The 23,510-nt window shown below is 41.0% G+C and overlaps 1 protein-coding gene across 2 annotated transcripts in view; it reads left to right on the plus strand.

Annotated features, from left to right (window-relative positions):
• The window catches only part of Sash1 (SAM and SH3 domain containing 1), an 899,535-nt gene that overhangs the window by 590,155 nt on the left and 285,870 nt on the right, over window positions 1-23,510 (plus strand). The window contains exon 1 of one of the 2 annotated variants that reach the window (XM_048799622.1): window positions 18,509-18,622. The exons of the other annotated variant lie outside the window; for it this stretch is intronic. Within the exon in view, the coding sequence (XP_048655579.1) occupies window positions 18,578-18,622 (45 nt within the window). The 5' untranslated portion in view covers window positions 18,509-18,577. Of the gene's footprint in view, window positions 1-18,508; window positions 18,623-23,510 lie in introns of those variants that run through there. 2 annotated transcript variants of the gene reach the window in all.

Genomic DNA, 23,510 nt, shown 5'->3' on the forward strand with positions numbered 1-23,510 from the left:
CTCATTGCAAGAAGGATGGGTAGATAGAGATGCAGATGCCATCCAGGTTTCGCTTTGCCACGACTTCCCTAATTCTCACCCACCCCTATTGTGACCATATTCTCAGCTCAGAGTGGATCTTGCAAAGTAGCTAGTGTTCTCTTCTATACCCATTAGCCATTTGGTCATCTTCATCACTACAATGCACATGAGCATAGCCAAATTTGTTTCAGGAGGAACCATTTCGGCTATAAGCTGTCCCTTTGTGATCTGACTGGGAGCAGCGGTTTGAATGGAGGAGCTAAACATTGAACACAGGACAGTGCTGCAGGTGGTAAACGTGTATGTGTGTGTGTGTATATATGCATACATTCATTTGGTATGTGATATATGTTGTACGTTTGCAGAGCTCAGTGTTGTGTTTGGCTCTGCCTTTTCATCCCATGATAATTTTCCCAGACATACGAGTTGCAACTCCTTTTAAGACATTGAATTCTGATGTGTCAGCTACTCCCATTGCCTAGAAACTTGTAGCTCTCTTGCTTTTTCTCCATGCTGTCTCCACAGTGTTCTGGTAGCTCCTTTGTTGTGAAGATCTTGCAGCTCACTCTGCCATGAATGCAGATGGTTAGCTGTGACACTGTCTATGTCACTTTCACCTTCCTGAGCAGTAAAGTTAAGCTAGGCAACACCTGCAATGTCATTTCATAGGCATGCTTGGTCTAGGACCTTGGGGTGAATGGCCAGCCTGTCTCCATCATCAACTGTATTTATTGGGCAGACTTCTTCATACAGAGCCATCCTCGTTGTTCCTGACTTGCTGAACCTAAGCTTGAGAAATTCACATAAGACCAGAGTGAAGCCTTTTGCATTTGTGTGTGTTGAAACTTAGACTCTTAATAAGATCTGGGCTTTCATTTCATGAAATAAACATGATGCACAATAAACATTTATGATCCCACACATGATCTGTTAACAAGATTATCATCTCGTTTTCCTGATAGAATCATCAAAAACATTCTGGTCCATTGGGGAAATGCTTTAAAAAATATATAATCCTAATAGAAACTGGAGACATTTTCTTAGTTATCCTTCAGCCCCATCTTTGAAACCAGCATATTGCCACAGAAGAAGGATAGAGATTTGGGAGTTGGGCAGATCCACTGACCTGACATCATGTCACTCCTGGTCCAGGCCTGTCTTCATTTGTAAGAGGACAACAATATTTGCCACCCCACCCAAGTTTGTTGTCCTTATGTACTGAAAAGTACTTAAGGGAAAAGCAACTAACCAATGCCTGCCTCAGTGTGGTCTTGGTGAACATCAATCTGTATTGCTTCCATTAAGATTAGGAAAGACTTTTATTGGTTGAAGAAAAGGGGAAGGAGAAGCAGGATGGAGGTCCTGCAGAAGGAAAGAGCCCAGGCCCTTTGTTCCTTTATTTCCTTGAAGTGCTGCAAGATGAAGGGGAGATCCCTACCTTGTTTCTCTGTAAGGCAGTTCTTCCTTGCCTGAATTAATGGAATTTTTGTCTGTCTGTTTTTACTATCAAAAGTCTGTGAGCCTTGCAACTGATGATGATTTCTTCTTCATATTTTATGCTTTCTAGCTGACCTCCATCAAAACTGTACTACTCTCTGGCATTCTGTTTTAATAGTAATCCCACTCCTCGCACAATCTGATTTTCATACACTTTTTTCCTCTTTTATTTTTCCTCTTACTTTAAATCTGTTAGATGTATCATGTGCAACTATGCAAGCTGCTTTAAATCACTCTGTGGATAAAGAATATCCTTGATCAAAATAAATAATGGATGACTATATATATATATATATATATATATATATATATATATATTTCCTCTCCCCCTTGGATTCTGGTTTTGAATAATCTATTATTTATCCCACAACTCAGCAAGTAAGAATCTTGCTCTAAGCCACAAAAATCATCTAAGAGGTTGCTCCAGAATGGCTACAGAGGTGACCTTTAGGCGTGAATGGACAATGCATTTGAAATGGCCCATTCATTCTGTCCTTGGCACAGATGCTGTTTCGGTTAATTATTTTGATGCTAATATATGTGTATAGCTTTTTTAATGTGGATACCAGACTGAAAAATTGGATTGAAACCAATAATCAACAGATGGCAATCACTCAGGGTCATGACTATCCTGAGCCAGGTTTTCGCCAGTGATTCTCAATTATATTGAAGCTTATATTGAGACTTATAGTCCCAATCTGGCCTAGCAGTATCCCCGCCAGTGTCTCCATACTTACCCAGAGCCATCCCACTGTGAAAGTCTGTGAATGTTCTCCTAAAAGGAAAAAAAGAGCAAGCACAAAGGCCCCAAAGTAGAAATAGAAATATTCTACCATTGGTGAACTTGGTATGTCTAATATTTTTATTTCTCAGTGTTAACTGATATTTTTGAAGCCATCCTTTTTTTGAAGTATCTATCTCATAGAGCATCATTTGTAAATGGAGGGAAATGTCATAGGGAATTGCAAAACTAGATTTGACTTGTGTCAGTAATATTTGAATGACTATTTAATTTCACACTTCACTGTTGAACACCTTTTTTTTTCATGTCACTGTGTGTGTTACAGGATGACTTCTCTGAAAGAGTCCCTAATCCATGTGGGTACAAGATTTTAGAGCTATGATATATGATATAGCATATAATGGTATTTCCCTTCACTGTAGAGCTATATCTGTGTGGTAATAGGAATTAGATGATGACAGCTGTCACCCAGAGGTTGTTCAGTTATGCACCCAATGGACTCTCCCAGATGCTCAGAATCTAGGTTGGGCCCTTTTGAGGGAGAGTGGTAGAACATTTATCTCCACCTGAATTGAGAAATTGTTGGCCAATGTAATGGGAAATTCAGGGCTAGAAGCTCCTTTGAGACACTTTAGTCCTGTGGCTCAGTGTCACCAGGGCCCCATCATGCTCTCTCAGACTCTGCCTCTGCCTCTGTGTGATCTGCTTGAGTTGAGTCACATGATCATCACATGAGTTAGTTTGTGAGGCTGCAAAACAGAGTATCACACCCGGGTGGCTGGAACAACAGAGATTGATTGACTCACAGTTCCTGAAGCTGGAAGTTCAAGATCAAGGTGTCAGCAGGCTTGGTTCCTTCAGAGGAGTGTGATGGAGAATCTGCTCCATGCCACTCTCCTAGTTTCTGGTAGACATGGCTTAACAAGACATCCCCCTGATGTCATCTTCCTTCTGTGAGTTGCCAAAGGTCTTCTTTTTTTTTTAATTTTTTTTTTGTTTGTTGATGGACCTTTATTTTATTCATGTATTTATATGTAGTACTGAGAATTGAAAAAACAAAGGCCGAATGTCTTCTCTGATATAAGGGGAGTGACTCAAAATGGGGCAGGAAGGAAGAGCATGAGAAGAAGATTACCACTTAATAAGGAAGACAGGTGGGAGGGAAAGGGAGGGAGAAGATGGAAGGAGACTCTCATCGTTATACAGATTACATGTATGATGATGTGAGGAGGAAAAAAAGAAGTGTGTCACATTAGATTGGGTAGAGAGAAGTGATGGGAGGGGAGGGGAGGGGAAGGAGGGATAGAAAGGACAGCAGAATAAAATAGACACTAGAATTGCTATATGTATATATGTGACTGTATGACCAATGTGATTCTGCAACCTGTGCACTCAGAATAATGAGAAATTATACCCCATTTGATTCAAATGTATGATATGTCAACATCATTATACTGTCATGTGTAACTAATTAAAACAAATTTTAAAAATAAAAAATAAAGTCTGGTTTAAAATAAAAGAGAGAGAGAGAGAGAGAGAATTGAACCCAGGGTCTCACACAGGTGAGGCAAGCACTCTACTACTGAGCCATAACCCCAGCCCCCAAGAATCCTCTTTTTTAAAACTCCAGTATTTGAGCTTGGGGACCATTCTAGTAACCATGACTTAACTTCCTTACCTTTTGAAAGATTCCATCCTAAATAAGATCACATCCTAAAGGTCCTGGATGTCAGGACTCCAAACCATCGTTTTTTGGGGAGGACACAACTCAACTCATAGCAACTCCCTACACCAAACACCAAACTAGAGGGACAAAAAGCACTGATTAGCCTGTTCTGGATCACTTGAGCACCCCTATAGCTGAGAGTGGTATCACCTTCAAAAACATAAGAGGTAAGAAGAAATAGGGAAGGGCTGGTTCTCTGGGGAATAATCAGGCTACCTCACTAGGTAAATAGGGACTGAATGCTGGACAGACTCAAGCATTACTCACTCATTACACCAAGTATAGTAAGTGAAAATAAAACCCTTTGTCTTACACACATGATTACATATGGCCTCCATATGTATAGTCAAAAAATTACTAAGTAAGAATATATGCTATTTATCATCCAAAAGGAATTATAGCATTCAAAATTTTCTTCAGTTTTGAATTGGTTAAAGGGAATCTTATATTTCATCATCATTGTAATAGGTTGGAATCCATGTGGCCGTTTAGATGCCAACAGTGGGTGAGTAAGTCCAATAATAAGGAGATAAATGTTATAGAACAACTCTCATCGGTTATCAAGGAACAAAAAGATTCTTCATTTGAGGAGTGGAGGGATGCACATGGCATGACTCTTGGCTGGTGACTGGCAGAGATGAATGCAGAAAGGCAGGGATGCTGGATCCACCAGAGGGGTATTCCCACCCAGTCTCATGTCTCAGTGAACATCAGATCTCAGTCAAGACATGTGTTCCCACTGAGCCTCAGTCAGGCTTAGAATCGAGAATGTGTGCGGTCTGTGTGACTGACACACCTGGCGGTTCTATATTGCACATCTTCACACCTACACTTGGCATCATTGTATGCCATTTCTTCCCAGGCCAGGCATACCCACGTAGCCTTTACCATCCAGTAGAACTGGCTCAAGAAATTGAATAGACCGCCATTCTTCCCTCCACTGGGCCTCCTGGGCTGTCTACCCTGAAAGGACTTCCCTGAGCTCTCTTACGGCATCTCGCTCCTTTATCTTGTTTTACGTGCACACAAATATGCACAAGATATTAACTAGCATGTGATTTTGCAATAGTATTTAAGGCACTCCTTGGATTGGTGCATTTATTATATAAATTTAAGCAGTATTCTTTATGTCAGTGAACGTCACGGCATACTTCTTAGTTTCCAGGAGCTCAAGAATGCCTTTTCCTAACAATTGTTCAACATACAGGCTGGTGTTTTTCCAGCTTCCTTACTGTTACTTCATTTCCTTAATAGCATCTTGGTGAGAGTCTTTTCAGAACCTGGGGACTCTAGCCTCAACCCCTTCTATTAACTAAAAATCCCTGAATAACCCTCCATATGGTGCTGCTGTGGCATTTGACAAATACCTTGCTGATTATTTATCTGACTGTACGCTTATTTTGACAGGTTGATCACATTAGTCTGTATTGAAACCAAGCTTTTGTTGTAAATGTCTTCCCACGGCTCTCTGTCACTGTGTTAAGTAATATACTGAACTTCCGCTGCAGCAAACTGGGGGGAACAAGAAAAAAGGAGAGTGCAAAAACAAAAGCAGACAGAAGCAATTCTTAAAAGCAAAAAAAGGACAAAGCTCTATTTATCCTGGAGAATATATTTGTACCTTCTGTCAGCAGGTCTCTTGACTGTAAACTGCTTTAACTACCAGGATCAATAAAGGGCAAGGCCTCGAGATAGTAATTATGCTAATTGGTAGTGACTAGAAAACAGGCAGGCTGCAGGATAAGCAGACAGTGTCTCTCGGGAGAAACAGACACATTGGTTAAGGAGGGTGAGATCCAGGCCCCCCATGAGGCTTTTCCATGTAATCAGCTTTCTATGAAATACCAAACGATTGGTCAACACCATTTGCATCCTTGCCTTCATAGATAATACCAGGCACTACAGAACATTATCAAAATAAATAAATGACTCAGCATCTCCCTTCAGGAAGTTTACACATGAGGTCAGTCTAGGCAGAGCCCAAGTACATGCATGTACACTCACACACGCATATACAAGAGAAAGTCATTTTCAATTAAAAAAAAAAAGTCAAAGATTGAGAACATAAACATGAGAATGCTCTCAAAAGGAGAAGGGACCACAGCAGGGTAGAAGGAATGATTGGGGGAAGGAAGATGGGAGGGAAATACTAGGGAATGATATTGGCCAAATTATATTCTAATATTGTGTTCATATACAAATATGGAAAAATGAATCCCACCAATAAAAACTATAGGGAAGAAAAAAGAGAGAAGGGACCAAAGTAAAGCCTCTTGTTGTACCATATTTGGGGCAGGCCTTTGACTAGAGAGATAATGAAGGCATCATAAGGCAAGAGACTTCACTCTTGGTGAAAAAAGAAAAAAAAAAAAGAATCTGCTGTGGAATCATCCCAGGTGTCATTCATTGTACTATAGTGAAAACATCTTATTACAAATGGAAGTTTAAAAGCTCCTGATGACCATGTCCATGAATGAAGTAACACAAGACAGTACAATGGACTGAAAGTTTGTGTCCCCAGAAATTCATATTTGAAACCTCATTCCCTGGTGTGATGGTAGTAGGGAGGGGACCTTTGAGAGGTAATTAGGTCTTGAGGATGGGGCTCTTGTGATAGGATTAAAAGAGAACCCTCCGGCCCCCAGAGCTCTCTAACTCTTCCCACTCTGAGGATACAACAATAACAACAGCAAAATTACATCAGTCTGCAACCCAGAAGTCAGTCCTCACCAGAATCCTGCCAGGCTGATACCCTGATGTTGGATTTCCAGCCTCAAGATCTTGAGAAACAAGTTATCTGTAGTTTATAAGCCTGTCATACTTTGTTATAGAAGCCCTAATTGACTGACAAAGAATGCCATCTTGGAACTGCTAACTGAACTTGTTAACCATAGTGTATGGCTATTTACCAAGAGAATAGATGAGCCAGTTGATTTAGATTCATTACTTTACCGGGTTACCAGGAGATTCTCAACTTTCTAATAAACGTTGACCATGACAATTCTACAATCAATTTTCTTTGATCATTTGAATTATATTTAAGATTCAACTGATTAAAAACCCCAAATAAAACTTAGTTACATACATGAACATTTAGAATGACTATTGAAAGTGTCCTGGCTCTGTAAATATCAAATTCATCTCTCTTGATCTCATCCTCAAATCAATAGTCCAGTCAACTTACAGCTACTATAGATACTATAGAATAATAAGCAGAGTTTTTCTATTATTTTTATTTCATGAGAGATGTGTGAAGTCATAAAACTATGTGCAACCTCAGAATCCTATTGCAGTGTTTCAGGAAAATCCTGACAGTTCTATGTAAATAGGAGAGATCTGTAGGGTAGGATTCACCATAGAAGCAGCAGACATCCGTGCTATCTTTCAGAAGAACATCCAAACAGCACAGTGACAATAAACTCTGTTTGGGAACCATAAGTTGTACATGGTGGGTGTCTGTGAACCCTGGGTGGTTTAGAAAGAGACTTGGCCTGAAAGCTGTGATAATGAACTTGTTATTTCCCTTTCAAGGGCCAACTGCGGCCTTTCTGCAAAAGGGGTGGGGGCTGGGTGTTTGACCAGGATTAGCTTTAAGAACTTTAGAGTTCTGAATGTTTCCCAGCAGATGTTGAAAAGAAGAGGACAGGAAACTTCTGCCCCCAGGGCTGCACCGCTGCTACCAGCAGGGGACAGTACTGCTTAGATAATCTCAATTTCTTGCCCTTCCTCTTTTAGGAAAAACTATGGGAAAAAGAGATTTCTGCCTTCAGCCCTTAGCACTTCGGGAATGTGTAAATGAGTCAAAGCCAAAGATCACCTTTGTCCTAAAGGGTTTCCCAATTCAAGGCACCAACATCTATCTAATAAATGTGTCCTCAAGCCACATTTTTCACATTTCATACCGATACATACAAGGCTTTCCTCTTTGTCTTCTCTTTACTTCCCAGCTGTTTCTAGTTGGAGGAAGAATAGTTTTATATGGAAACTTAAGATGTAAGAAACATAAGAATCTTCCACCAATCCTTCTCCCCCTCAAACAAAGCCTCCTGTTGGAAGTGGAGCTTAAGAAAGGCACTTGAGAGGCAGCTCTTCAACAAAATGACATATGGCATGCTGGGGAGTGGAGACGAAGGCACTGTGTGGAAGGAAATGACTCTTCCTCTTGTTAGGAGAAGACAGAAGGGTTTTTTTTAAAGCCATTAATCGGCCAGTGCTGCCCCTGCTACTGAAAGGAAATGAGGACAAAACTACTCATCTGCCTTGTTCTCTGCTTCCTGTTTCACTTTAATGAAGTAAGTGGGTACTTTTAAATTCTGTTTGTATCATAACATATGCTAAATTCCATCCTCTAATTAATTTTTAAAACTCAGATAGGAATTTATCTTTTTCATTCAAGGTAAATTAAAAATTGCTAGAAAATGTTCCACTGGGTCAGAATGTATTTATTACTCTACAATACATTTTAATTTGGATTATATTTTGGGCCTGTAGTTGGCAGAAGTGTATTCCTTGGAATCCTTCATCTAAAATTAGAGACCATTCTTCCAAAAAGAAAAGCACTGTGAGCTTGAACATTCCAAGAATATTCCCTACAGAGCAACAGGAGCTGTGGTCTGGCCTTGATGTCATTGGAGAATTTTAAGTGCCTAAGTGGAAAGCACTTCTGTCCTCTTCCTTCTTTACCCTTCCCCTTCCTTCCCTTTGGGCATCACTCATGAGCTGTGATAATTTGGGGTAAGATTGCATAATAGGGAGAGAGCCCTGTGGTTGGAGCTGACACACCAGGGTTTAAAACCCTGTTCTGCCCTTTACTATCAGTTTGACCTTGAATAAGTCACATAACCATTTTGAGCCTATTTTCATCATCTCTAATAGAGGGAAAGTAACAATCCTAGATTATCAGGTTATTATGAGAATTAGTTGAGAAAACATGGAAAGCCACAACTCCTGGGGAATGGTAGCAGGGGACTGTCCTCAGGGAAGCCTGTGCTAGAGTCCCAGGGACAGCAGCCATCCACTCCTTCCCTCCCTGAGTGCACACACTGCTCCTCCCGTCAAGGGCAGTGTCTAACTCTCCTCTTCTGAAGCTGGGCTGACCTCCATTGCCAGTTCAACTGTAGGACAGTGTCACTCTGGGATTTCCAAGGCTGGGACTTTCAAAGTCTTGCAGCTTTACTTGTCTCTTAGGAGCTTGCTCTTATGATGCCTCTTTCAGAACCCAGCCACCAAGTTGTGAGAAGCCCAAAATACCTGGTGCTGCCCCAGGTGGACATTCCAGTGGCATACCTAGCTGAGCTCCTGGTCGGCAGCCAGCATTGATGCAGACCCCAAAGAGAGTCATTTGCACATCTGACCCACCTGGGCCTTCAGACTCCTCCTTCAGCCCCTGCAGCTACAGGTCCTGGACAAGAAGGACCCAACTATTAAGGACAGTCATCATTTTTTTTATTTTTCATTTATTTGTTTTATTTTTGGTGTCAGGGGTCGAACTTAGGGGCACTCAAACACCAAGCCACATCCCCAACCCTATTTTGTATTTTATTTAGAGACAGAGTCTCACTGGGTTGCTTAGTGCCTCGCTGTTGCTGAAGTTGGCTCTGAACTCACAATGTGCTTCAGCCTCCTGAGCTGCTGGGATTACAGACATGTGCCACTGCTCCTGGTTCATAAATTGTAATTTTAAACTGTAAAATTTGAGGTTGTTTTGTTATACATGCAATGATAGATAACTAGAACAAAGCTATGAGAGGGTAATTTTCAATTAAAAAAAAAAAACAGAGTCAAAGCTCATAGAACAGCTGGAAGCAAGGAGATCTTACTACAAGAATTTATCTGTATTTCATAATTTGGCTTCTCATGTCATTGTTTCAAAGCTGCCAGGTAAGTTCAGTAGCTTTGGAAGGGACATGTGGGACTTCAACAAATGTTCATTGGTTAACTAAGAAAATGAGCAAACAAATGAATGTTTCCCATTATATAATTCCTTTAGTACAATTTCTCTTCCTTCTTAGTACATTCGTATGAAGTATCTAATGACCAACAATCAATCAGGAGTTTCATTAAGAATCTATTAGTTATAAACCATTTTGGAATACAAGCTTTATCCCCAGGAAATTCAAGTCATAATATATATATATATATAAACATTAGAAATAAAGGAACATTAGAAATAATAGTAATGTACAAATTTGTTGTCATTTTAGACAGAACATGGATGGGCAACTAGGAAATTCACTTGAATTGACAGGTCTAGAAGTGTCTTCCCCCAAATATGAGACTCACAATGCATCTCATCTTGAAGATTAAGTGGGATGGCAGAAAGGGCATCCAGGTGAGAATCTGGGGAGTCAGAAGCTGAAAGGTGGAATTAAGTGCAATCAGTAAGGAATGAGGATTTTTGTGATGGGGATTTGTGCTTTGAACATGAGTAGGCACCACATGTATGGAATGAGTCCAGAACAAATAATAAGAGGTACAAAAGCCAGCATGATCAGGGTCCATCAGGACCACAAAAGACCACAAGGTACCTTTGTTGGGAACCCAATATGGTATGAAGAGAGAAGACAGAGGGAGCTGAGAAGCTTTAGTTCCCTGGGGTTGGAAATGTGTGGGTGACCCACATCTTATTCCCCTGACCTGAAAACTAGGTAAGTTAAACGCAGCAGCACTCATTCATGCTAAGGCGAGTACCTCAGAGTATCAGGAGGGGGTACCACCCTAGGTATGTGGTGCATGGCTGCTAGTTGGTGGATAGCCTGACCCTACCTGTCAGCCTCACACCACACTGTTCCACCCTCTCCTGATTTAATTTTGTCCAGGGGTCACCAATGACCTTGTTTGTAGCACAGAATAACATGACAAGGCTGCTCTTTAAAGCCATTTTGAGAGATGGCAATTACTATTTGTTGGAAATAATGTTACTGATTGCTAGGCCAAAATAGAGAACGTCTATCCCTGAAATAATTCAAAAAGCTATTTTTGTGGGTTACATTCTTTGTGATAAAAAGCCATCATTTTAGTTGACTTTAAAGGACACATCCCTCTGTAAATCCCTACAGCACGCTGGATTCTGTTGGCTGAATGTGACACCTTCCACAAAGAGTGTATAAATGACTCTGATTCAGAATGGAGGTAGGACAGATAAATAAAGTTGGCAGTTCACAGAAGAGGTCTTCATTACTAAATTATTTGGGGAGGCTTTGTAAGTCAGGAAAACTAATCTTCAACTAATGCCCCCTCAGTGCCCCTTATCCTGTATTCATCTCGTCACGCTGACAATGAAAGAACAAGAAAACAGAGTTTTACCTCCCTGTCATCAGTTACAAATGTGTTCTATTTCCCCCCACCTCTCTGTGAAATTGCATTTCTTACAAATTGCCCTATACTGGTGCCTTGTGAAGTAAACATCCAAATTCCTGAGGATCTGTGACTGCCTTAGACAGTGAGTGACAGCCACCTCTCCTAGTGCTGCTAGTGCCAGGCTGGCTCCTCCATGTGTGGTCTGACATGAGTGAGAGGGGAGGGAGTCAGGTGACAGGCAATGAGAGCTATTGGTCCACATTTCACATTACTGGTCTGTAAAGGCTGCATGGCTTGCAGGAAGTGGATGGCCATGGGCACAAACGAAGCCAGTACCCTTCTGCCCAACTCTAGAGCAACATATTTACAAGTTTGTTGGGTGGGGTCACAGGCTACGGTAGCACAGCTGGCAAGAGAGCTGGTGTGAACGCTGCTGGAAAGCAGGAACCATCTTTGCATGCCCACTGGAAGCCAGTACACTGCCTGGCCCTTCATCTGGAAAAACTAGTCACTGGATATGATTTAAGGGCCTGAAAGGATTAGATGTGTTTCACCAGCCATCATTTGCTGGATAACTCAAAGAGTTATTTGGAAATCTTAATAGGACCATCTGAGAATGTCCACAGTGATGCTTACAGCAAACTGGACTTAGATAAAATCATTTAAACTAATTTTAAAAATCTACAGCTGCATAGTTAGAAGATGTAGAAAAACACACAGGATAGGAAAACAATCTGAATTTTTTTTGTTTTTGTTTTGGGTCTTATGCATGGCTCCACAAATGTACAGTATTCCTTATGAGAAAAACATGTTCAGTTTGCTTCCCTTTGGAAATATTGTGTGCATAGTTGCAATGACTTGATATACTTTACATCTGATTTTTTAAAAAATCCTTTATAACTAATTCAATTAGGTTCCCCTGTGTTTCAATAATTCCAGAAAGTAAGGGCACTGTCAACACTTGATTTATAACATTTTTATTGAATGTGTGGGCTCCTTCAACCAAAAGATGCCCCTTTGAAGTTACTAAGAACTGAAAACATTATCAGCTGTTTGATCAGGTTACGCTTAAAAGATCATGATTAGTCAACAGCTCAGGTAGCTCAAAGCCCTGGTTTTCTGGGAGATCAATAATAGAGATATTTTAGGTCCAGTGCATAGAACTGGTTTATATTTTATGTATTTTTTTCCTACTACAAGAAAAAATGTAATTGAATGTCTTGGTGATCTCTAAATTTGGGAGGGCCACTGTTAAGGAGACAGCATAAGCTTTGGTAGATGTTAGTGATTTTGAGTTTGAAAGATTGTAGTCTTTCTTCATTACTATTTAGATGATCAGGGCCAGATCAGGTATTCTGATAATGATGATATTCAGCACCTCTTTTTAAGTAGCTCTTGGCACCTTTTAAGACATGGATAACTTTTTGAGGTAGTTCATCTTAATACTACAAACTAATGCTTCTGTGGCCAGCCTTTTGGCCACTGTGACCAAAAGTCCCAATAAGAACAATTTTAGAGGAGGAAAATTTTATGTGGCACTCATAGTTTCAGGGGTTTCAGTCCATAGATGGCTGACTTCATTGCTCTGGGCCCAAGGTGAGGCAGAACATCATGGTGGAAGAGTGTGGCAGAGGAAACAGCTTAAGGCATGGCAATCAGGAAGCAGAGAGAGAACTCTTCTCACTAAAGACAAAATATAAACCCCGAAGACATGTTCCCAGTGACCTTCCTCCTCCAGCCACACACTACCTGCCTAGAGTTACCACCCAGTTAATGCATATCCCTGGATTAGGTTACAACTCTCCTAAATCAAATCATCTCTCCTTTGAATGTTCTTGCCTTATCTCACTGTGAGCTTTTGGGAAATAACACACATCCAAACCATAACACATGGACAGTGGCCGAGTTTTTTAAACTGTGCCTAACGAGGTTTATAGTTTCTGGTTCTCTGGCTTGTTGGACTTTTATTTCAGTTACTCCCCCCAAAAAATTACCATTTTTTTCCTTAAATATTATCAGATGTTAGATTAGGTCTTTGAATCAACATACTTGAGAAATTTATATTAATTAATATAAGTAATGGTATTAATCAGAACTTTCCAACACTAAACGCTAACATTTTGTGAAAGCTATGTAATACCCTTACAGAGTGTCCTTCAGTAGCAGCAAGATGATGGATTTAAGAGGTTCTAGTTTTTAATGGTTGAACTCCTCCCTCATAATGGCCCCTATAATATGTACTCCAGATACATATTATAATTTCATCACAGTTGAACAAGGTGAAGGCCAAACAGGAATCAGAGCAGAGTTTCAAGGAAAAAGAGAATTTGTCAGAATGCTGAAGACTGAGTTTAGTATAGATTTAGCGATAGAAGTAAATGATATTTTCGTGGCTCGAATATGTCGAAGCTCTAAGTAGTAGCCTAAGAAAATATAACTGGGAATTGAGCTGATCTCTGTTATCTTGCCTTAAATGGGAAGGTTCCAGGAAAGACTGAATATATACACTGCAAAGAGTCAAGATGGGAACTGGGGGTTCCAACTGTAATTCCACTGGGATTACAAGTGCTCGACACTGTGCCCTGATAAGACTTGGACTTTGAAGCAAATCAGCTGGGGTTTGAATCCCAATTTAATATCTAAATGACCGTACTCATGGTTTTTAAACATTCTGAGATCCTTAATTTGTAAAATCGACATGAACTCTTGACTCATTGATGGGAAAGTAATTGAAATACATATGTAGGGCTCTAGAGCATAACAAAATCAAGGTCTTCCTTACCAATACCTCAACATCTCCACCAATTTCACTTTTATAACTACGGCCAACTGAGTGCCTATTGGAGCTCCAGGGAACTCTCAGATACTCAGTTTCCTCTTCTTTAGTTAAAAAAAAAAAGATAATTCATACTTCACAGGGGTTATAAAGGTAATAAAACACTAATACCTATAAAGTATTAGGAACAAGGCATGTGGTTCATAAAATATAAGTTCAAAATCTTTCTGTTTTCCCCTCTTTTAAAAAATAGCTAGAAACTCTTCAAGCACTTGTTATTCCCAGGCTAGTAGTTCACTCTGATATTGAGATTAGATTAGAGTGCAGGGTCACCTTAAATGTGCTCTAAATTAGACCTGATGTCTGGCTTCATGTCCCAAGGAAGATTCACACACCACTTCCAGGTTTCCTAGGTCTGAATCCATCTTTGAGCTGTAAAAGAAGCAAGAAATGTGTCCAGCATATGAACGTCTCCCTGAACCAATCTTCCTCCTCTTCCTTCCGGGACCTTCCATGCATGACCGGTGTCTAATACCTGGAGCAGTGGCAGACAGCACTCTTCATCTCTCCTTAAGATCTTGGCCTGTGCCTTCCCTCTGCTAGGTGGGGTGAGGTGTTTCCTCCTGCTTCTGTTTCCTGGGATTTTCCAGAGTAGGGAGTCAATTTTTTTTATAGCCTCTGGTGTTCATCTAAGGGTCAATGTGTTTAATCTATTCATGTTTCTATTCATTTAGAGAAAGTTAAGGGATGTCTTATTTTGTGCTGTCTCATATGCTTTGAACCATCATGACAGGGTTCTTTTCTGTATTCATTGTTTTGGGTTGCATCTGTCAGTGGTTCAGGAAACTATATGGTAATGGACATAAGCCATGTGTCAGAACATTTTCAAAAACCACTGTGCTTAACCTTGGAAGAACAAGGCCAGATAGATTTGTGGAGTGACAACTACATGCTCATTATCCAGTGGGGCCTTTGATAATTGAGCCTATGTGGATCTTTTTTCTCTTCCATAGAATTTTATTTGGTCAGGATATGCTGTCTTTCTTTTATGGTCCAAAAACCAAAATTGCAATGAACATAACAACTACTTCTAATTTGAAAACCTCACCATCTGTTATTTTACCCATTGCCATTGATTCTGCAGGGTCATAAAATAATAGCATAAATGACTCACCCTGAATCCCAACTTTGAGAGTCAAGGCAATATCCAAGGAGCCAAGACTTCCAGATTACCTTGAGACCAGGATGAAGTCACAAATAGCACCATCTAGTGATTTCTCTATTTCTCTAGTTATACTGCTAGGGATATAACTCCACCTGCTTACAGAGAAAAAAAAAATGGCAGGCTTCATTGGACCTCACCTTTGTTGGCACTAGAATGGGTAGCTATAACAAGTCTTTGTCCTCAAAGATTTTTATTTTATTTATTTCTATTTTATGATATTATTTTTATTTTATTTATTTTATTTTTATTTTCTTTAAAGCAACTTTGCCCACTGGTTACATTTAATTTTTGTCCTTACTGGGCTCTCCTGCCCTTCCCAGGGTTCCCCAGATTCCAGGAAGCTTGCCTAGTACTTGACTGAGGTCTGGCCTGGTCTCCCTAGCATCCCAGCCCACAGTGGCCCTTGGATGCCCTGCAGTTCTCTGGGCCTACATGTTCCTCAGAAGCAGGAGGATCTTGGGGGAAACTGGAAATCCCAGTCATATAGCTTCTCCGCCCTGGACACACCCAGGTCAAACCTGGGAAGTCACAATTCTCTGGGACCTTTTGACCTGTCCTGCTCCAAGACCAGGGGAGACTTTGCCTCGTATGAGCGGACCAGCACATCCATCATCACTTATTTCACAATGATCTACTTCTCCTTCCTTCAAACTCCACCTCCCCTTTAGGAATCAGGTTGTTGGGAAACCAAACCAGGAAGGCTTGCCAGCTGATCTGCCTTGGACATCCCAAGGCCAAAAAGCTCAAGGCATAGATGAAAGGGAAGAAAATAGGTAGAGGGAAGAAAAAACGGGGAAAAAACTGGAATGAACCTCCAAAGCTTGTTATTAACATCCATGGTAGCAATAAACAGCTCTGCCTTCCACCAAAGGCCCAGCTTTATCTTCACGAAACAGAGTGAACATTTTATGGAGAAGGAAACTCTGGGTCTTCAGGTCCCTGTTTCTGTGCAAGGAACTGTGGGGAGCTCAACTTTTATTTTCAAGGCACCATTATCTTGCCTTTACAGTAGTTTAATTTTTGGAAAATGGAAATTGATTTTGCATTCTCCTTTTCTTACCAATGGTTAACCAATGAGTAAAAGTCACTAAGACTCTGGAAGGTTTTCATAACTGCTATCTATGAAGGAGGACTGAAATTTGCCTGTGGAGTCACTTTTGTATTCCAGTGACCTTAGATGAGTCAGTCCCAGGCCAAATGGGATGAGCTTGTATCCCTCAATTTAATAAAACACAATCTATAAAACCTCACACTTATAAAACATTCATCAGGCAGGTGGCTCTGCAAAAGTTGTAAAGCTTGACAAGTGACTATGCTAAGGAATTCATTTATGTATCAAGATGTCCTTGAATTTGAGATAGATACATATCAGTTCAGAATCACAGGTTTATATGTCTTTATAAAAGTGCAAATACCCATCCTCAGTGAAATGCATATTAAACCAGATGGAACATTAGATTTCACCAATAGAAAAGAAGAAGACTCCCTGCCAGACCTAGAGAGTTGTCTCACGTATTTTTGGACAGCTGCACAGTAGGCATTGTGACTCACTGGCCACAAACACCAGCACAGAGGTGAACTGGGTTATGAAGCATGGCACCTGAGTGATTGGATCTGAAGGCCTAGCAGTTAATAGAGCTGTTCAACTAAGTGGAGGCTTCCTGGGGCTTCCAGGGATAAAGAGTAAGCCAGGATTTTTAGATATCCACCACTCCCCCCCAGCAAAATCATCTTTCCTTTTTGAAAAATTATTGTTCCTTGACCTTTTTTCCATGTTCCCAGTTCTCTTGGTTTGTAAACATTTGTTTCTGTATATTTAAGCAGTTCATCTTGCAAGGATGATCCTAATTTGGTCTACCCAGTAAGTAGAGAAACCGTACGAGACATAAATAACTGCTTTCCTGGGTAAAGTTTATTCAACTAAGCATTTTAGAAAGCTCTATTCATATTAAGATGGGGAATGAATCTCCCTATAGGAGGAAAACTGCAAATGGTATGTTCCCTGTTGGAACAGGGAGACGTTGGCTGCTGGTTTGCCACACCAGGCTTGGGAGTACTGCTCAGCTGTGGCCATGGTTGTTTTACTATGAAGAACCAGCACACAGGAAGTCCTGTGGGATTGGAAACCGGCCCAGGAAGGGAGATGGTATCAGAACACACAGGGAATGGGATTAGAGAAGCAGTCTGTGCATTTCACTGTAAGCCTTGGCAACTTCATTGGCTCCCAAACTCCAAAAAGTGTTTATTGAACATGTAAAGATCAAGGGATCACAGAACGAAATTACCAGAATTTTGTAGGTCTCTACCCTCAGGCTTTGCCTGGGCCCTGCCTTTCCTTGTTTTCTTCTGCTTGTGGGAGTGGTGGGTAGGAGCTGTTAGACCTCTATGATGTTTCTTTCGAGAGACCCTTCAAGTAACCAGGGCAAACACAGATGAGAAAGCTACCCATCTCCGTTGTGCCTCAGATGATCTAATTCTCCAGGTTGTTTTTAGGGGGTTATATCCTGCTTCTTGTCAGAAAAAGAGAACGCTATAAGCACATGTACCTTGATGTGCCTGTTGAAATTATCTTCTACCTGTTCTAACAGAATAGTGCAGAGAATGAATCTTTTGGTAGACAGCTTGGGTTTACTCTGACCACAAGAATGCCAGAGGTTGAGAGGCCTGAGGTATGGTTCAGTGGTAGAGCTCTTGCCTGGTATGTGTGAGTCTCTGGGTTCAATTCTCAACACTTCAAAAAATAAATAAATAAATAAATAAATAAATAAATAAATAAATAAGTTGTTCTCCGAATTTGTAGCCTTCTACCTGCAATCCAGCTGTCCCTGCTTGCATACTGTACACACCTTAAAGTGAGCTGAGAGATGTTTAATTACTGGAGTCAGGCATGAAAAAAAAAAATTAAAAATGCCAGAAGCAATCTACCCCACCTACTGAAGGATTGTTCTTGGCGTGGTGGCTCAGGCGTGGTGCGTTCACACATGGCAGTATGAGTTGTCCTGTCATAAGTGGCAGTAATGCTAGGGGATACTTTTCTTCTTTGAGTTATATTATTATCTCCTTGAATAAGACATATCTCGATTTTGAATCACAACTGTGGGAAATGCCCACACCCATCTTGCCCCAACGTATGTAAATTCCATTTCTGCCAAGACTCTCAGCTATGAGAGAATGCAACCATCAATATTATGAAAGTGCCTCAGCTGAAATGCTTGGCTTCCTGTGCTCAGTCACTTGAGCAGTCCATGTGACTCGTTTGACAAGGCAGACCAAGAAATTTATCCCTTCAAGATGGAGCCTTTTGCAAGGGAAGCTGAGCTTTGGAGCAAACTCATGGTAAGTCGAATGATGTGTTTAACTATCAAGGACATCATGCTGGGCATTTTTTTCTTGTGGCTTTTTATGAAATTAAGATAAAAGGGGACTTTATAATCAAAGGATTATGGTCTTGCTCATTAGTTTTAAATGAAACAGGCCTTCTAGATACCAAACGATGTTAACGATAAATGGCTTTCTAATGCACTGTTTGGATGTAAATTTTTTTTTTAATTTTATTGATGAACAATCCTGAACAACTTGCTGGTATGCCAGACACCAGGACCTTATGAAAGCCAGATGGCTCACTGGTGGAAAGGAACTAAAGTCGGGCTAAATGTTACTGTTTCAAAAATGAATGTTCTTGGAACTCTGTGTTGGATTGTTATTTTTGGTGGATTTTAGCTGTATTTCTTTTAAGGTTTTATTTACACATATGTGTGTATGTATGTGTGTGTATCAATACACATGTGCGTATATGATTTGATCAGTTGAGCATACTGAAGGCGCATGCTAATGTCTAAGACAGCTGTCTTGATGTTTGAACTGAACAAATTCAGAGCTGCCTTTGTCCCTTTATATCACTAAAAGCTCCTGCATTTACTTCCCATGTCTTGCTAGAGTCCAGAAAGTATCATAGAGGGGCAGACATTCCCAGACCTTGGTGACCCTGACAGATGGCCTCATTTTACAGTGTTTTTAAAGTTATTTTTTCTCACTGTATCATAGTGTAAATTATCATTTTGTTTCTTCCTTCCTCATGTGAATTCAAGCTTCATAGAAAATAGAAAATTCTGCTTGAAAACATAGGTGAATTTTAGGTTGGTATAATGAGTTATCTTTTGGTGGCAATGGTGTGACCCATGTGTCCTTTGCCTGGCAGTATGAACTGTATTACCTTCCTTTGTGGCATGAAGCTGACTCCAACAGCAAATTAAAACACTGGTTTCTAGAATAGTCACATCGCTATCTGTTAAGGAGTGTTTACTCTCTCTGGTGTGTTAGGTTTTAAGATTGTTTTTAGGGGGTAATATCTAAGCTGGTGAGCTAGGTTGTATCCAAGCTGGTGAGCTAGGTTGCATGATTCTTTTGGGGAGAAGAGAGTGAAAAATAATGTACTATTTCCATATGTAACTTAAATGGACACAATTGTCAGATCAATATTCAACTTTTTGATACATGTACCTTTGTTTATCCATTTCACTCACTCATTTACTTAGCAAGGACATCAATTAAATTGTATTTTGGAAACTCAGCCATTTTTATGTTCCTATATGTAAGTTATTAAATTTTTTTTTCATTTTTACTGAGAGTTTGACAAGCCTATATAAAAGTCCTATACAGGACTTTTTCCCACATGCCCCCAAGGCAGGAAGGATTATCTGTGCTCCAAGGATCTGGCAGCTAAGGTAGTACCAGGATCTCTGCTGGGCTCCAGTGTCCTAAAACTGTCCGTGGGCCCAGGCAGAAGGTAGAGCTCAGAAAAGATGCAAAGGGATGAAAGGTGAACTTTGGTCTTTTTCACTCAGCACCGAGGCCCCAACCCATCCAAGGAGGCTCCCAGATAAGACAGTCACGTGAAAGAGCCCATAAGAATTAGAAGATAAACATCTCTCATGCAGATCAAGATAGACTGTTGTGTTTTACCTTGATTATGCCAACTTCCCTTTTTGAAAATTCTCTCCTTGGAACCTCTCCTCTGCCCCTGGCTCCACCTCTGCTACCACATATTGTCACCAGTTCCTTGGCAGGTGGATGACAACTTCCTGTGAGAGAGCCAGGTCAGCAGCCCCGGAGACTGCCTTAGGGAGCTGGCAGGGGCTCGGCAGCCTCTCCTCAGCTCCATCCAAGCTAGGTAATGGATGGAGCACCTGCCAACTCAGACCCCCAGAGATAGGCACAGCCCAGGACAGGGGTACCAAAATCCATTATGAGCAGATGGCTGCTCAGGGGCCTGTTTGAATCAACAGAAGTGGATTTGGGAGAGCCTGGTGTATTTTCACAGTGTCTTCCTATTATAATGAATGCACCCAACCTCTGTGGTCAGCAGGTTTTTATCTTCACTGTATAGATTGTGAGGCATGGAGATTTAATAACAGGCTTGGCACACTCTGGTTAGTGAGCAGATTGGGAGGGAGTGATGGAAGCCTCTGCCATGCAAACCTGGTAATTTCATACAGACTGTCAGATATTGTCTCCAGCCTCCTCTGCCACCCAGCAAGAGTCCTCTATCATTCTTTGTTCATAGTGCACCTGAATTCTTGTATGTCTTCACTCTTGCCCCATACTAGATACTGATTCTCTCAAAGAGGATAATTATGGACCCTGGAAGTTCACATTCAGGAGATACACTCCAAGTGCAGCTTCAAACCATCAAGGACAGCTGGTAGACCAGGTCTTTGCTTGCACCACTTGCATAATAGTTCAGCCTACCATGATGTCACCAAGCATGGACTGTACATAAGAGTATAGTTCACAGTAGGTGCGATGTCCACGTACACTTATTTTAAGAAGTGGATCAACGTTGACCTATATGACCATCTCCATACCCAAGCCATCTTTCTTTTTTCAAGCCTAAAATCCTTGTCCCCTTCTTCCCAATAAGCTCCTGTGAACACCTCAGGCAAGTGTATACTGAGCCCAGCCTCTATACTAAACCTGCTGTTTCCACCGAGAACACAGAGGAGGAAGACCTGATCTTGACTCCTGAAGGTCAACATATAATTGAGAGAGCAGATATCCATGCATGCAACAATTAGAGAACAAAATCATATAGAACTGAGTGGCAGAGGGCATGGTGTGGAAATTAAGTAGAATAACAATTCTGAAGTCATGGAAGGGAGTGTGCCCTGCAAGAGTCAAACATTTCATCGGGGAAACTGATAGAGAAAGATGGACAGGATCTGAAAAGGAGGGTGACGGGAAGCCAGGCGAAGGAAATGGTGTTGAGGGAGAAGCACCCCTGGTTCTGAATGTTTGAAGGGAAAATGAATGTTTGAGGGCCTGGGGAAAGATAAAGATCCTAAGAGGCTTAGAGGTAGAAGCATAGTTATGCTTGGGAGGAAATGGGAGCCATGGAAAGTGCCAGAACAACAGAATGGAGTGATAAGAGCATAAGAGCGATGTTCAAGGAAAATCAGTCTGGCAACGTAGATGGAGTTTTGAAGGTTCTAGAAGCCAGTCCAAAAACTATTGTTACTGGACCTATTCATGAGCTGGGAATGGCCCCAGGCCAGAGTGGTACAAGTGCAACAGGAAGAAAGAAACATGTTTTTAAGGAAAAACATGAAACACTAGCTGATCAATGGGATCCTGTATGGCACAAACTACGCAAGTTAGCCAACTATGGAATCTGGTCTAGGAAAGAGTCCACCATTGCTCAGGACAAGACAGAAGTGGAATTCCTCTCCTTAAGTCTACTGCAAAGGACAGTGTACCTTTTTCATACTTCCCTGCCTGTACCTTGAGTTAACAAAGCCCTTTCTAGAAAGTTCTCCCAGCACCAGTGACTATCCTGAAAGATCAGGTCACAATTTGTCTTCTAGGCCACACAACTGTCACTTGGGCATTTCCTCCCTCAGAACTGCTTCTCCTTCACAGCTGACTCATGATATCATGCTTTCCTAAGGTCTGCTTCTCAGCTACTGTCTGATGAACGCGAAACATTTTTCTTCCTCACTCCCTAGTTTATTTCTAGTTAGTTTGTGCCTCCCATCCCTCCCCACTGTTTTTATTCACAGTGACATGTCACCCACTGGTGTCTGGTGACTTGGCAGTGTACTTCAGTTTTAGATGATTAACTTTTTCATGCATATGCTGCGTAGCTGCATTTGACACAAACCAAGTGTCTCTTATCTACAGGAAAAAGAGGAGCAGCATTCACCTGAGAGTTTTCAAGGGGAAGGAGTTGGCACATCAAATGCACAAATGAAGCAAATCAAGGGGTTGTGGGCTTAGACTGACAGGGCTTCTGTTTGGGGTGAAACGATGTATCATAGAAGGCAAGACTCTCAGGACCACAATCACATTCCATCTGACCTACATAGTGTTTTTACCGGTTGTGGTGTTTTACGTATATTTTAAGCCACATTTAAAATCCAGAAAATTTCGCCTAACAATCCGGAGACAGAATTTCTTTGAAGAAGAAATTTCTTTCTTGCTTGTGACTCCTGATCTAACTAATCTCCCATCTCAAAGAAAAGCAAACTGAGGCACAGAGAAGTAAAGTAACATTCCTAACATTGCTCAGGAGACTGACGACAGTACAGGAATTAAAATTGAGTCTTGCTCTGCATTCTTCATGCTTTTTCCTCTTTGGGGGGTTTGTTTGAGCCTGTTTTTCAATACAGCCTCAAGAAGATTGGAAATCTGGAGAAAGGCAAAGGCCAGTGTGTAAAAAGATGCTTATCAGCCAAAGGGAGTATTGGGCAGGTCTTCCTGAGAGCAGGAATCTCGGGAATTCCAGAATAATAGTATTTCTCAACTGTGAGCTTTGATGGAGTTATATTTCATGTTCTTGTCCTTGCTACTTGCAATGGCAAGAAGGAACACACTTCATAATTAGTTTTTCTCCTTTATTCTAATTGATGAGATTTTTTTTTAAAGCAGACATGGAAATAGGGCATTTGTGATACAATATTTTAAGCATTTGTGGTACAACATTTTAAGCATTGGTATTGAAAGTGTCCCAAATTTCTAAGAGGAACTTAGTAAGATAAAATATTTGTGTATTTTTTTCTTTGCCCCCTTTCCTCTCCGAGCCTCACTTCATTTCTTTAGGATTCTGGCTTGGTCTATTGGCTCAGTTAGTCTCTGTCTTGAATATGCTAAAGTGACATTGGCTGTTGGCTGGAAACTCGGAGTGGCACTGTGATCCCCGCCAGCTCCCAGGGCCAGCAGGAGGGGGCCG

Source organism: Marmota marmota, unplaced genomic scaffold (assembly GCF_001458135.2).
Source record: "Marmota marmota marmota unplaced genomic scaffold, marMar, whole genome shotgun sequence".
NCBI classification, from domain to species: domain Eukaryota; kingdom Metazoa; phylum Chordata; class Mammalia; order Rodentia; family Sciuridae; genus Marmota; species Marmota marmota.